This window comes from Gymnoscopelus microlampas (genome assembly GCF_963454915.1).
Source record: "Gymnoscopelus microlampas genome assembly, chromosome: 14".
In the NCBI taxonomy this organism is placed as follows: domain Eukaryota; kingdom Metazoa; phylum Chordata; class Actinopteri; order Myctophiformes; family Myctophidae; genus Gymnoscopelus; species Gymnoscopelus microlampas.
Window position 1 is genome coordinate 31,924,940 of NC_139951.1, and position 13,330 is coordinate 31,938,269.

General features: G+C 39.0%; 1 protein-coding gene across 1 annotated transcript; it reads left to right on the top strand.

Annotated features, from left to right (window-relative positions):
* The first annotated feature begins 454 nt into the window (after window positions 1–454).
* On the top strand, window positions 455–7,836 carry nt5m (5',3'-nucleotidase, mitochondrial). Its single transcript, XM_084078738.1, has 5 exons — window positions 455–1,570; window positions 2,338–2,438; window positions 3,249–3,309; window positions 3,466–3,580; window positions 4,670–7,836. Exons 1-5 carry the CDS (start codon window positions 1,283–1,285, stop codon window positions 4,810–4,812), a joined length of 708 nt encoding a protein of 235 aa, XP_083934864.1. The 5' UTR covers window positions 455–1,282; the 3' UTR covers window positions 4,813–7,836.
* Window positions 7,837–13,330: the final 5,494 nt, after the last annotated feature.

The window sequence follows — 13,330 nt, forward strand, 5'->3', positions numbered from 1 at the left end:
CAACGTTTTACGATCGGAACATTATATTCTTAAAGGGCCACGCACACATTGATGACTATGGAATAAACAAAAGTCACAATGAAATAAATAAAAAACACAAATAAATAAATAGAAAACGCAATGAAATAAAATAATGCAATAAATAAACACATTTATTTAATTGTATTTGTTGTGTTATATTATATTTGTATTAATATATTTATATCATTTGGTTTTGTATTTATTTCATTGTGGATTTTATCTATTTCATTGTGATATTTATTTTTAAATAAACGGCAACGTACAGCATAAAACTAGCTATGCTATTGAATAGACACACAAAACAAGGTTAAAAGAAAAATCAGCCTGCTAACAGAACTGAATCGTGTAAGATTATCTCTGCCCCTTTAAGAAGGAATAAATACAGGAAGTGATGTTTTCAGCCAATGTTTTTAGCTCAGTAAAGTCAAGACATTGTAAAATACAACACATCTTAGAGGGGTGTGCAGTTGACAAAGTGCAGGAGAAAAGTGCAGAATAAACAGGACATTCAAATCCAGTTTGATTTTTGACTTTTTATTTTTACCAACATTTTTATTTTAACATCAGCCTTTTTCCAAATGCAGAACAACCGAGAACAGTTAGGGTGAGTGAGGAGGAATCTTGTTTCCTGTGACATCTCTTTGGTGCAGCTTGGAACGTACAGGCTGTTCCTGGGTTTCTTTCAGGGTTGCCATGTCCGCTTACTATAAGTGACTTTGGGCTTGTTTTTCTGTAGACTATAGTCTCTTCTATTGGGCTTGTATTCATAGACCTGGTTGCGTATTTCTCTCGCGGGATCTGGCAACACTGGTTCTTATCCCAACTGACAGTTAGTTGCAATAGGAGTAGTAGGTGGACAGCCGCAGGACGCAGCGTTCCTTTCACACCCGCGGTGACATCTATTATTACAGGACTGTCAGGAGCGGTTGTGTCCTACCTGGATGACACCTAAGAAACACACTGAGAGCCATGTAAACAACCCCCCCACCGCCACCCCACCCTTCCAGTGTGCTTCAAATACATGGTGACACATTTGACCTGCTGCTAGCCTGTCAGCTAAACCCTCTCTCTGCCGCACAGTTGCAATGACAAATACTACTTACACTGGCGTTGCAAAGGAAATCGTTACATAACAAACGACCCACAAAAAAACAGTAATGCTTCACTATCTGTGGCGGCCAATTTCAACTTTGATGCGGACTTGACAGAGTTGACATTCCAGTTTTCTGTTGAACACAACGAGGAGTCAAACCAGTACAGTATGACATCCCTACTACTGCCAAGGATCACGCGCTTACTCAGCAGAGAGAAGAACGCGTTCTCCTCCTTCAAGTGGATCTCCTGTGCCAACATGTCCTCCTCCTGTTCGGGTAAGGAGAAGAAGAGGCTGCGGGTGCTGGTGGACATGGACGGCGTCCTGGCCGACTTCGAGGGGGGGTTCCTGAAGAAGTACCAGGCCAGGTACCCCGAGGAGCCCCACATCCCCCTGGAGGACAGGAGAGGCTTCTGGGTGTCGACTCAGTATGGACGACTCAGGACTGACCTGTGTGTAAGTTACTACTGACACGCACACACTACACCCGTCATATTGATGCCTACCATTACTCAGTGGTGGTGGAAAAAGTTCTCACAATTTTTACTTAAGTAAAAGTATCAATACTACAATGTAGAAATGACTCTGTTACAAGTCAAAGTGCGGAATTCAAAATTTACTTGAGTAAAAGTGCAAAAGTATCAGCATCAAAATGTACTTAAAGTACCAAAAGTAGAAAGTATTCATTATGCAGAATGTCCCAAATGTATGTTTTCCAATGTATACAAATCTTTTGAAAATAGCAGATCTACAAGCTGAGCTTGTAGATCTACTATTTAGAAATGACCAGTACAGTATGACATCCCTACTACTGCCAAGGATCACACGCTTACTCAGCAGAGAGAAGATCTTGATTGACCGATAAGAAACGAATAAAAGCTATGTAATAGTAATGAATTATTAGCGTTATGCAATTGGTTCAGTGACACTTCATTATTCTGTGTGGAGAACTTATGTCATATCTCATTATCTCATTATCTCTATCTCTCTCTCTCTCTCTCTCTCTCACACACACACACACACACACACACACACACACACACACACACACACACACACACACACACACACACACACACACACACACACCTAATCATCAACATGAACTCTGGACTTGTGTCTCCTGCCTCTATCTGAAGTACATTTACATACAACCCACATATCTACATTACAAATATTGTAATGATGAGGTGTACTGTATGTGTGTATAATGTTGACTCTAGGAGAAGGCCATTAGCATCTGGGAGTCCAAAGATTTCTTTATAGAGCTGGACCCTCTGCCAGGAGGTGTGGATGCTGTCAAAGAGATGGCCAGTATGGACAAGTAAGTCTGTATTTTGGTTACCTTTACCAATTGTTACCTAACCTTAACTACTGCGGAAAATGTAAATCCAGAATTACAGGAAATTCCGCTAGGCTGGACAAACATGTAGCTTTGTGCTTCCTGGACTTCTAATAAAACTGGGAACAAGGTTAATTGTTCCCCATACAAATCATCAAATAGGCTATCACAGTGCAACACAAATGTATTTAAAACAAATACTGTAACAGTATTGAGCATCGCCAAGGCTTCAGGATACAATAATGTTTTTCAAAATTAAGGATAGAAAAATCAAACTTTCCCAAAAGATCAACCCTTAAATTACTTGCAGTCCTCCCCTCTCAGTACCATATTACATGCACAAGCACTTAAACAACTACAATTAAGCACTTCAGCCTTTGGGAAAGTGGTTTTCTATAAGAGATTGAGCCCCTCTTATTTACCTTTCTGTGTTGTTTTCTTTTATTAAAAAAAAAAAACGTTGTTATAAATAGAGTGAATACAGTTTTGACTCAATACTGCTCTTACTGTACATTGCTTACAGTATGTCCCTCAATAAGTATACTTGTTGGAAAAAAAGAACACAGTTTTGACTAATAATAGGATATCCAGTATCCTTACCCATCGCACATGGAATCTGAGTCAATGGAACATTAAACATCATGCATGTTCCAGCGTTGGGGGTGCTGTTGCACATGGACGTAAAGTACAAACTTTAGATATGTATATATATATATATATATATATATATATATATATATATATATATATATATGCATGCAATTAATTATTTTTTTCCTGTTCTTTCCCCAGCACAGATGTCTTCATTTGCACCAGCCCTATAAAATATTACAAACACTGTCCTCATGAGAAGGTAAGCTCCAATACATTCTGTTCCATTTGCAACCTGAAGAAGTGAGTACTTCTGGTCCTCTTTTTAGTTACGGCAGGTTTTTGCTGTGCTTGTGTGCTTGTGTGTGTGTGTGTGCGTGCGTGCGTAATGTTTAAACATGCATGTGTTTCCCTCTAGTATGCCTGGGTGGAGAAGCATTTGGGCCCTGAATTTCTGGAACAGGTCATTCTCACTAGAGACAAGACTGTAGTGACTGGAGACATCCTCATAGATGATAAACCAGACATCTTGGGTAAGTTTGTGTGCACACTGTTGAGCTCGTAGAACTTGATTTAATGTATAGAATGTCAAACCCAAGCATCTCAGTGGTTTCTTATCCCATATGGTTTTACCGTATTCAATTCTTGACCTGGAATTTCACTTTTTACCTGCGATCACACAGCTAGTATAAGCCATGTATAGACGGGTTTCCTGTTAGTAAACATGAGAGGATATGACCGCGCAGAGGAGGGATAAGCCTATAGAGGGCGCCATTACCCGCAGCAGCTCTGGTCAAATGTCCATTCATAAAATAAATGATCTCCGGGTTTAATGAAAGTACATTAAATTATGCAGTTTGTAATACCTTGTTTACTCAATAAAAATGATTTGTCGGAAGTTGGATCTGTTTGTATATAATAGCAGCATTATGCCTATTATGCCTATAATAGCAGAATTATGGCTATCTAACTCCCGAACACAACAACAGAGTGAACGGCGCAACAATTCGTTTCCCCCGAGCATGCGCAGATTGCGCATTCTGCTCTGTGATGACGTCGCGCGGAAATCCGTCTATAAACCATGAGCTGTTTATCATGGTTGGATCATGTAATTGTTTATATCAGTTTAAATATGTACAGGTACATCTAGGCCTGTCACAATCATTGCATAATGGTCTAATCACAATTATTTGAGATCGTCATAATCGTTTCCATTTTGAAAAATGTTGATATATTTTCAAACGTGTTAAAGAATACATGTTTTTTTAAAAGTATGTAAAAGTGAGTTTTCTGTAAAAGTAATTTCTTTGTATATTTAGGTTATTTGTCATATCTACCAAAGCCAAACAGAAATGTAATTTTTATCCATATGTTCCAGTGTTCAACAACAAGAACACAATCAAATGGTTAATCGCAATTATTGACTGTGACTATTATTCGCCATTTAAAATGTCATAATCGTGACAGCCCTAGTTATGTCTCTCACACCTTGTGGTGTTGTCTTGCATTTGGTGATTTTGTGTTTTCGTGTGGAGATTTCGCGTGAGATTTGCCTTGCGGCGGCAAATCTCCACACGCGTGGAGAGTATAGGTCTAATCTCCTCTGCCCTCCTTTCTATCAGGTGTGGATCCCAGACCGACATGGGAGCATGTCCTGTTCACAGCCTGCCACAACAAGCACCGCCCCCCCTGCCCGTCCCAGAGACGCCTGCTCTCCTGGTACGACGACTGGAAAGCCATCCTGGACAGCAAGAGGCAGCACTGAGGGACAGGCAACCCACTGTGGAAGTAGCTTGACTTTGCGAATTATTTCGCTACAAAGTAAGGGAGGGTGGGGCCTTTGTGAGGACCATGGAGGATGAGCGTTAGAGGGAGTGAAGTCTTCACCAAGAAACAAAAAAAAAAGTACCAGCAAGGAAGCCAAATTAATATGAAGAAGACATCATAAGTTGAGGAAATCACAAAAGAATTATACAATGATGATACAATCTTCGATTTCAGCTGGGAGAGGACATTCACCGGTTGGACAACTAGACTGATGCATGAAGTACGTAGAACTAAACAGACACAAGCAATGCAAAGAGAGACCTGAAGCAACATAACAAAATAAGTATAACAATTTTGTGCGTTATCACTTCCATTCAGGTATGAAAGAGTATGTTCAATGTTCTCATTTGGCCATATAAGCTGCATATAAGTTTAGAATGTTCACTAGAAGATACAGATTAGCCTGTTTTGAGTGGTGTGCATGTGAGTCTTCACACAAAGATCGACAAAATAGTTTACTGCGCTGCGCACTCTCAGGGTGCATTCGGAAATACGCTCTGAGAGTGCTGAAACCCATCCGGGGTGCTTTCTGGTCTCCAGAAATCAGAGCAGTTGGAGCATCACCATTACAAAAGTCAGAGTACTGTGCTCCGTCTAAGTGAAAAGCTGTGTTGTCTCAAGCGTCTGAACAGTGGCGTCAGAAGTCATTGAAAATGTCTGGTACTATAGACAGATTCAACACACATTTACGTGTACAAAGAACTGGTAATAATCATGTTTATCCATGGGATGAACTAACGTTCATTTGAATTCATTTTAAAAGATAAAAATGGCAACATTAGTTAATGAGTAATTAACTGATATCAGAGTGATCTATGACGTTAAATCCAGAGCACTCCAAGTAGATTCTCAGAGCGTATTTACGAACACCCTATATTAGCCTTCTTAACTGCCCTACGAAGCAACAGCAGTAAATGTGTATATTGTGTATTTTTTTAATTGTCAATGGTCATTATTTCATACCACTAAATTCAACATCCTTACTATAAATGCTACAATACTGTCCATCAATGTGCCAGCTTTAAAGGAATGAAAGAAAATAGTATATTTTTAAATTTTTATTTTCAAGTCATATAGTTAGGGACTAAAGCCTGATTTATACTTCGTCATATGATGGTGTTGTGTGTACAATAGAGCATAAATTAAGTCTGGGAACTTTCTGTTACAGAATGGTCACATATATCACAGGTGCGGTATCTATAGATAAATACAATACATGTGTCTCTAGGGTTTTAAAATATAGTCATATTGATGTGCATATTGTTGTGGGGTTCATTTAAAGTATTTTACTGTGTAATATTCATTTTAGTAGTCTTTTTTTTTCAGTTCGAAACAAAATCACATAAGTACTGCTCCAAGAGAAATGATGTAGGGTCCTAGTTTCGAGGTAGGCCTATGTGCAAATGTATGCATGCTGCATGTACAAGGATCTGCATCAGCTACTGCATACCAGTGAAAGATTATATCAAAAATACAAGTTACACAGTGTGACTTTAATATAATCCTATATATGGTTTGTTCGGATACACAATGCATGCAAAACATTGCCAAAACCATCTGTCTTAAACTCAAGATTTAAAATTATGATGCACTATATGGTGGAAAAACATTGATGTAATATTTTTTTTTTGTAATAGATAAAAGTGATTGGGAGTAAATTGAGAGTTGTATTGAAACATGTAGGTTAAGCAGAATACTATGTCATACTGTATTTAGATGGTTCTAAAACTGAAATAAGATCATCTTTTATCTTTAGTGTAAATGCCATAACAAATATGAATATTGTGACCTTGTTAAGGCCCATTTCTTGTCTTTTATTTCAGAATTTACCTGCAAAACACTGTAAAGACCACGTTGTTAATTTTAAAGTTCTAAATTATTTAAAAACTATTGTTTTTTTTAATGGTCCTATTTTAAGGATAGAATACTTAGTATTGCGATATTGTGTGATGAATCCTAAATACAGTAGTACAGTCTTATTTTGAAGAATCAATTCTAGCCTTTTGAGAAGAAACCTGAACTTCAGTGTTTCTCTTCTCTTAAACCCAGAATACCCAGAAGTCTGCTGCTTCCCCTCCAAGCCACACTCATTAGCCTAGACATGGGAGACCAGGTGAATGTCATTATGCCTGGGAGAATAGGAACTAGCAGTAGTAATTCCTTAATGTAGTGTTTCTCATCGGTCAATATCTCAACATTAATATAAACTAGGCATATAGGTGTTTAAAAATTTGTATTTGTCAAACCATGACAAGTTATGTCGACATATATTTTAAATCTTATGATCATCTTCCAATTGTCGTGGTGTAACACCTGTCACTTTGACAGGAGCAGATATTACTTCTTTAAAATTGTGTCAACAAGCAAACAAACTCTTCATTTGTGTTTGCTGCCTCATAAATGTTATATGACTACAAGGGCTGAGTTGAAATCCATAGTCTCATAAAGGTTAACTGTTATGTAATGTTGGAGAAAGTACAAGGTACTATTATGTATATGCTATTTCTGCAATACATAATAGTGTGTGGGTGGGCAGGTGGTTGTCTGTCTGACTAGCTGTGTGTAAAATCTCAGTAATGCATGATGTAATACAAAGTTGTAACAATACAAATGTATGTAATTCTTATTCTTTGAATACATGTTTTCCAAAGGTTAATACACTAGGAATTAAGCCAATTTATACTTTGTTTAAGACCGGACCGTGTTGTATGACAAAAAACTCAAAATTAATGTAAATTGTATCGAAATACAATTTTATTTTTTCCTGTCTTTTTTGTTTTGTGACACAACAATCATTCACTTATGCATTATGCTTGAGGCTGTTGTAAAGTGATGTCAATAATTTAGTCATTGGTGCTCATTTCTGTCCATGGGATACTGTGTGTCTCTCCCAACGTTACACAGCTTCTGACAAGTCTGTAACTTTCTTCACATACATTTATAAAAAAATATGATAATTTGAGCCACGCCTCGTCTTATGTCCTAGTTCAGCTAGGAATACACTCATTTGCTTCCTTAGGATGCATACAGAAGTAGAGTGAGAGAGAGAGGAAGATGCACAGTAGGAAGTAGTCTGTCAGTTTTGCCTTTGTGCAAGATGTTATTAGAGACTATTCAATTCAATCTTTATTTCAGACCCAAACACCATGCAAAAAATAAGAATAACAGAAAAAGAAATACAATAAAAAGACTTCCACCATGTTCAGTTTTGAACCTTGTGCGCCAATGGTTCCACAGTCTAGAGGAGAACCTGACAACTACGTATAGGGTTAGTTATGACAGCAATGATGTCATTTACTGACTCAGATGCCCTACACATACATCTATACATAAAATTGCGTAGCACAGCAGAGCAGATGTATAGAGACTGATTGCTCTGATTTCTGTGTCCATTATAAAGAGTATAATTTCAGAATGACATGTCACAGATGATCATAGTCTTGACATTTTGGAGGATAAAAGTATGCCTTTACCAACACAATGATTGCTGGCATTAAAGTACTAATGGTTTTGCAAATGCTTTGACATTTTTGAGGGATGCATGCAGCTGCACAAACGAGAACATCGGCTAAGTGTGTTAAGATGTAGAAATTTTACGAAGATTGTAAATTCAAACCCCAGGCTTGTTGGTGCACAGATGTATTCACTTTAAACAGAAATAACTTTTTACAGAAATAAAGACATTTACGGCACATTTCTGGTGCTGTAATGGAGGTTTTGCTACTCAGAAAGTGTCAGGAAGATCAGGAAGAACGCAGGACTGCATGTCAGGAATCAATAGCCTGATGTCATCACAAACAGAGAGAGCCCTGTCATCTCAGCCAAGCCCCCATACAAATTTCACAAGGATCTTTATACTCTCTCAGAAGTACACAACAACAGATGGTCACTCCTTACATGGTGGTTTCACTAACTCACACATACAAGCGACATTTTGGAAATACAGTAGGTTCTGCGTGAATCAGCTGTTGTAAAGGGGTTTGTCAGGGAAGAACAGGTGATGATGTCACCTCCCTGTAGAGTAGCAAGCTACCCAATTTAGAGATTGATAAGTACATTAGATATTACATCAATACCATAATGACTCTTATGTGAATTTCCGCCAGCACAGTGCCTGTGTCATTTTGGCTCGAGTGTCAGGGACAGATTCATGACTAAAAATAGTGTTTAGAGAAGAAAGAAAAACAGCAATGAAAATGTGACGTCAAGGAGGCTAAATATACCATTGAAAGATTATATCAAAAATAAAGTTGGAAAAATCATAACAAAACTGAAGGAACCTTTTTGTTCACACTCAACAGGTCTCCTCCTTTGGTCTCTACAAGTGCTTTTGATGTGTTCTTCTGATGTTATAGCCCTCAATACATTGTTTGATATTAAGAGAGGAACTTGACCAGAGATACAACAAGTAGCCTAGTGGCTCACAAATATCTTTATTACTTATATCATATTATTAAAGAGCAGAGAGGGCATTTGCACTCCAACTAGTGTGGTTATCATAATATGATGACCACACTAGTGACTCCTGACTACTTATGATATTATCATAAGCATTTTGTTACTAACGCTCTGTAATCATAGCTTTCCACTGGGGGGCAGTCTTACCTTATGTTTGTGCCATACAGCATTATAACAATTCTCTGCTAGTTCTGGGTTACAGTGCACTTGTCCTGCATGCTGTTGACAAGCATTCCCACACTGTTGAACATATAATTCGTAGATATATTTCACACACTTACGTATGTATATTCAGACAAATCCTGCACATTTGTAGCCTGGTTCCAGACCATAGGCCCCGCCCACTCAGCTTCAGGCTGATAATCAGGCTAGCACATTTGCAGTAGCTAATGCAGATCCTTGTACATGCATGCATGCATGCATGCATTTGCACATACCACTAAGTGTGTACTGTATGCTGCATTGTGAATAGTCTGGACTCACTCCTAAGAGATGTTCTGTATCTGGTCATTCATCTAATCAGTGTTATGAGTCTCTACCAACAGATTTAAATTTGCATATTCTAATTTTCTGTATTTTAGGACCTATTTCTGTTTTGTCTGTCTTAACATAGTAAAATCTTCAAGGTTCAAGGTTTTGTAACTCTGATTAGAATACACTCAACACTAAATTCATTACAGTGTATTCTCTAAAGCTACTGTGTCTCTAGGTTATAGCTATTAAAACAAACAATCACTTCTCATCATACCCACATTTTGACACATATTGTCTGGCACACATGGATGTTGGGAACATTCCATGACACAGTTCTTGCCCTTGCAACTACATGGCAGTGGGCCATGTTTTACGCACTTACACGCACACTTTGACAACTGCATTCATGCAAGCCCAGCCAAGGCAAGGCAAGTTTATATCTTTAGCACATTTTAACAAGGCAATTCAAAGTGCTTTACACAAAACATTAAAAGCATTAAGACAAAGTAAAAAAGAAACATTATATAAGGACATTTAAATGTAATAGAAATGACCACTGACTTGAAGTCAACACCACAATTTTCTATTGTCAACACAAGTGGAACTACAGTGCACATGCATAGGCTAAAGTCCTATAAATAAACTGGCAGCACACTCATTTAAAAAAAGGTATCATGATGGTTTGTTTCTTGTGACATCTACAAAGTTAACATTGAGGTTATTCCTTCAGTCACTGACATGAATGACTAAGCCCTTTGACAAGAAATGCAAAGTAACAGCGAGAATTGACATAAAGGCTCTGGTTTAGGACCCCCAGCTCTTCCCGTCTAATCCACCCGTCTCGGGGAGCCTTGGGGTTGTGTGTCTCTGTGTGGGTTCTCTTCTCTCTGTGGTTCTGCCATCTTTTTGGCCTTTATTTTATCTGCTTTGCCTCAAGCTAGCTTACTGTGCTGTGTAGCTTACTGTGTTTGAAGATCCCCTCCATTCAAAGTCGCTCAAATTCCCATAAGAGAGCCCTTTGTTGATGATGTTTTTTTATTTATTTATTTAATGTTTTTAGATCATTTGAGCTTCCTTGGTCAGCGTGGGAAAGAATGGCGGCGACAGTAAGGCAGTGTAAATTAGAAGAGATGAGTAGGCTAAGTCAAGAGCCGGATTTCAACTCTTGAATGATGCAAGAAGTAGGTCTGTGTCTATATGAATGTTTGTATTGTTTTGCTGTAGCTGGGTGGAGTGTGATGTCTTAATGGGAAAAACAAGCCTGGGATGGCTGTGTAATAGGCCTAATTTATGGGATGGGTGTGTTATAGGTGAGGTTATCTGTCTCTGTTCTCCCTGCATCTGTCTTCTGTCTTCTCATGTAAGCTTGCATTCATCCACCCACCCAATTACTGAGATTCTGAGTTATTGTTCTGTAAGTGTGTGTGTGTGTGTGTGTGTGTATGTGTGTGTGTGTGTGTGTGTGTGTGTGTGTGTGTGTGTGTGTGTGTGTGTGTGTGTGTGTGTGTGTGTGTGCGTGTGCGTGTGCGTGTGCGTGTGCGTGCGTGTGTGTGTGTGTGTGCGCACGCGTGCGTGCATGCATGTTTATGACAGCTCAAGCAGCTCAGGTCCCCCCCAACATGGTACACACCTACACACCGTACATACGGACAAAACACAACCCATTTTAGCATCAGCCTTTATTCCAATTTATTTGCAAACTCTACAACACATGTATCAAAGACCGGGGTTCAGAGTAAAATAATAATGACACCTTTCGAGAAGGTCTTTAAGGATGGAAGACAAAAGTATAAAAATAATAAAACGTGTAATAACATAAGTGACACAAATGTGACTCCATGTTGGAAACAGACATTACATAAAGGCAAAGGTCTTTGAATAAGTGGAAAAATAAGACTGGACCTATAAATACTCTCAGGCTTTTATTCCATTTACAGGACTGATGTTCAATGGCTGCTTCTTCAGAGTCCATTATTGGATGTTTTTTTATAGGCTGAGCCTTATTTTTATACATTTGTCACTGCACAGCTTCATACAGTATCTCACTTTTGTCTGTTATGAGAAGGCACAGTTAAAACCTTTGAATGTGTGCTTTAAGAAAGTGACCGAAAATAGCCGATCTACAAGCTCACATCGTGTCGTTTTAAGATGCATTGTGATCTTGTAGATCTGCTATTTATTTATTTTATCTTGAACATTTTAACAACACAAATCTTGCATGGGGGTCTCTGGCACTAAATATTTTCAGATGGTGGTCCATGGCCAACTACATATTAATTTGGTGGTCCTTGACATGAAAAAGGTTGAGAACCACTAACCCAAAAGACTGAATTCTTCTGGCAAGGGCGTTTCACAGTCTTGGAGCTCTCAAGGCCAAAAGCATCTTGAGTAGCCTACTTTAAGCCTACTTGAGGCTGGTGCTGGTTGGATTTGGAGCGTTCTGGGAGTGTCATGAACCAAACTAACAGAATCAAAGCCTTGTGATGCTGGGAGTCCACTTGACCTTTACTGTACCTTGTAGGGCATGAGCAACTTCTGACGAGAGTAGCCACGTAATTACTATCAGACGACCAAGTTGACCCTAGTTACCCTGGTTAGAATATAACTCGGCCTGAGGAAGAAGCTAATAGAGTTAATACATATTTACGCACACATTTTAGGCTATCAACAAATACGACTAATACAGTATGCTTCAATACCTGCAGTAGATCACCATATAGGTGAACAACAACGAGGGGTGCAGCACAGTACAAAAGAGCGTTACAGATCTATAAATGAACAGAGAGGATTTTACTGTGTGAATTTACTGTGATTCTACAATGACTTAAGAAACTAGTGCCAGGGCAAGAAATGTGTGTAAAGAGCAAAGACTGACTATTTTCAGTCACAGTGTGACTGGACATCAATGGATTCATTACACTTAAAACAAACAATCAAAGGGCATCCTGGTGGCATAGAGGTCAAATGCTCTGCCACTGTTGAGGCCTGGGTTCAATTCTTGGCAGCGGTGTCTCTGTCTTGGCCATGCCCTCCAATTAACACAATTGCGAGTGTTTGAGGGTGGGAAGCCAGCAAGGGATGTGGGTCAGGTGACACACACATTCACACACTGATGAGGAAACCACGCAAGGCACCAGCTTGCTCATCGAGAGCAGTTTGGGGGTTCAGTGTCTTGCTCAAGGACACATCAACACTTAACTCAGGGGGAACCTGTAATCGAACCGTGAACCTTCCATTTCCCAAGCGGCTACTCTACCTCCTGAGCGACTGCCGTCCCTAGTGTCATATAGTGTGAACCTGGGCCTTACTCTCTCCCACTGAAACTCCTCGCTGTCAGGTGAAAATAAGAGGCTGGCAACACCATGTGTTATTGGAGGAATAGCAGATAAGCTCATAGCGCGGCACCAAGTCCTGCTATATGAGCTTGAAGATCTGCTATTTTTGAAAAATCTTGAAAATGTGTTTTAAAAGGCGAACATTTTTAACACAAATCTTTGCTTCTGTGGGTCCCTGGCACGACATAT

Excerpts from the sequence above, each read along its gene's own strand:
- nt5m (XM_084078738.1), top strand. The coding sequence starts at position 1,283 with ATGACATCCCTACTACTGCCAAGGATCACGCGCTTACTCAGCAGAGAG. Across the intron at positions 3,310-3,465 it reads AACACTGTCCTCATGAGAAG|TATGCCTGGGTGGAGAAGCA; the intron begins GTAAGCTCCAAT and ends GTTTCCCTCTAG. Across the intron at positions 3,581-4,669 it reads TGATAAACCAGACATCTTGG|GTGTGGATCCCAGACCGACA; the intron begins GTAAGTTTGTGT and ends CCTTTCTATCAG.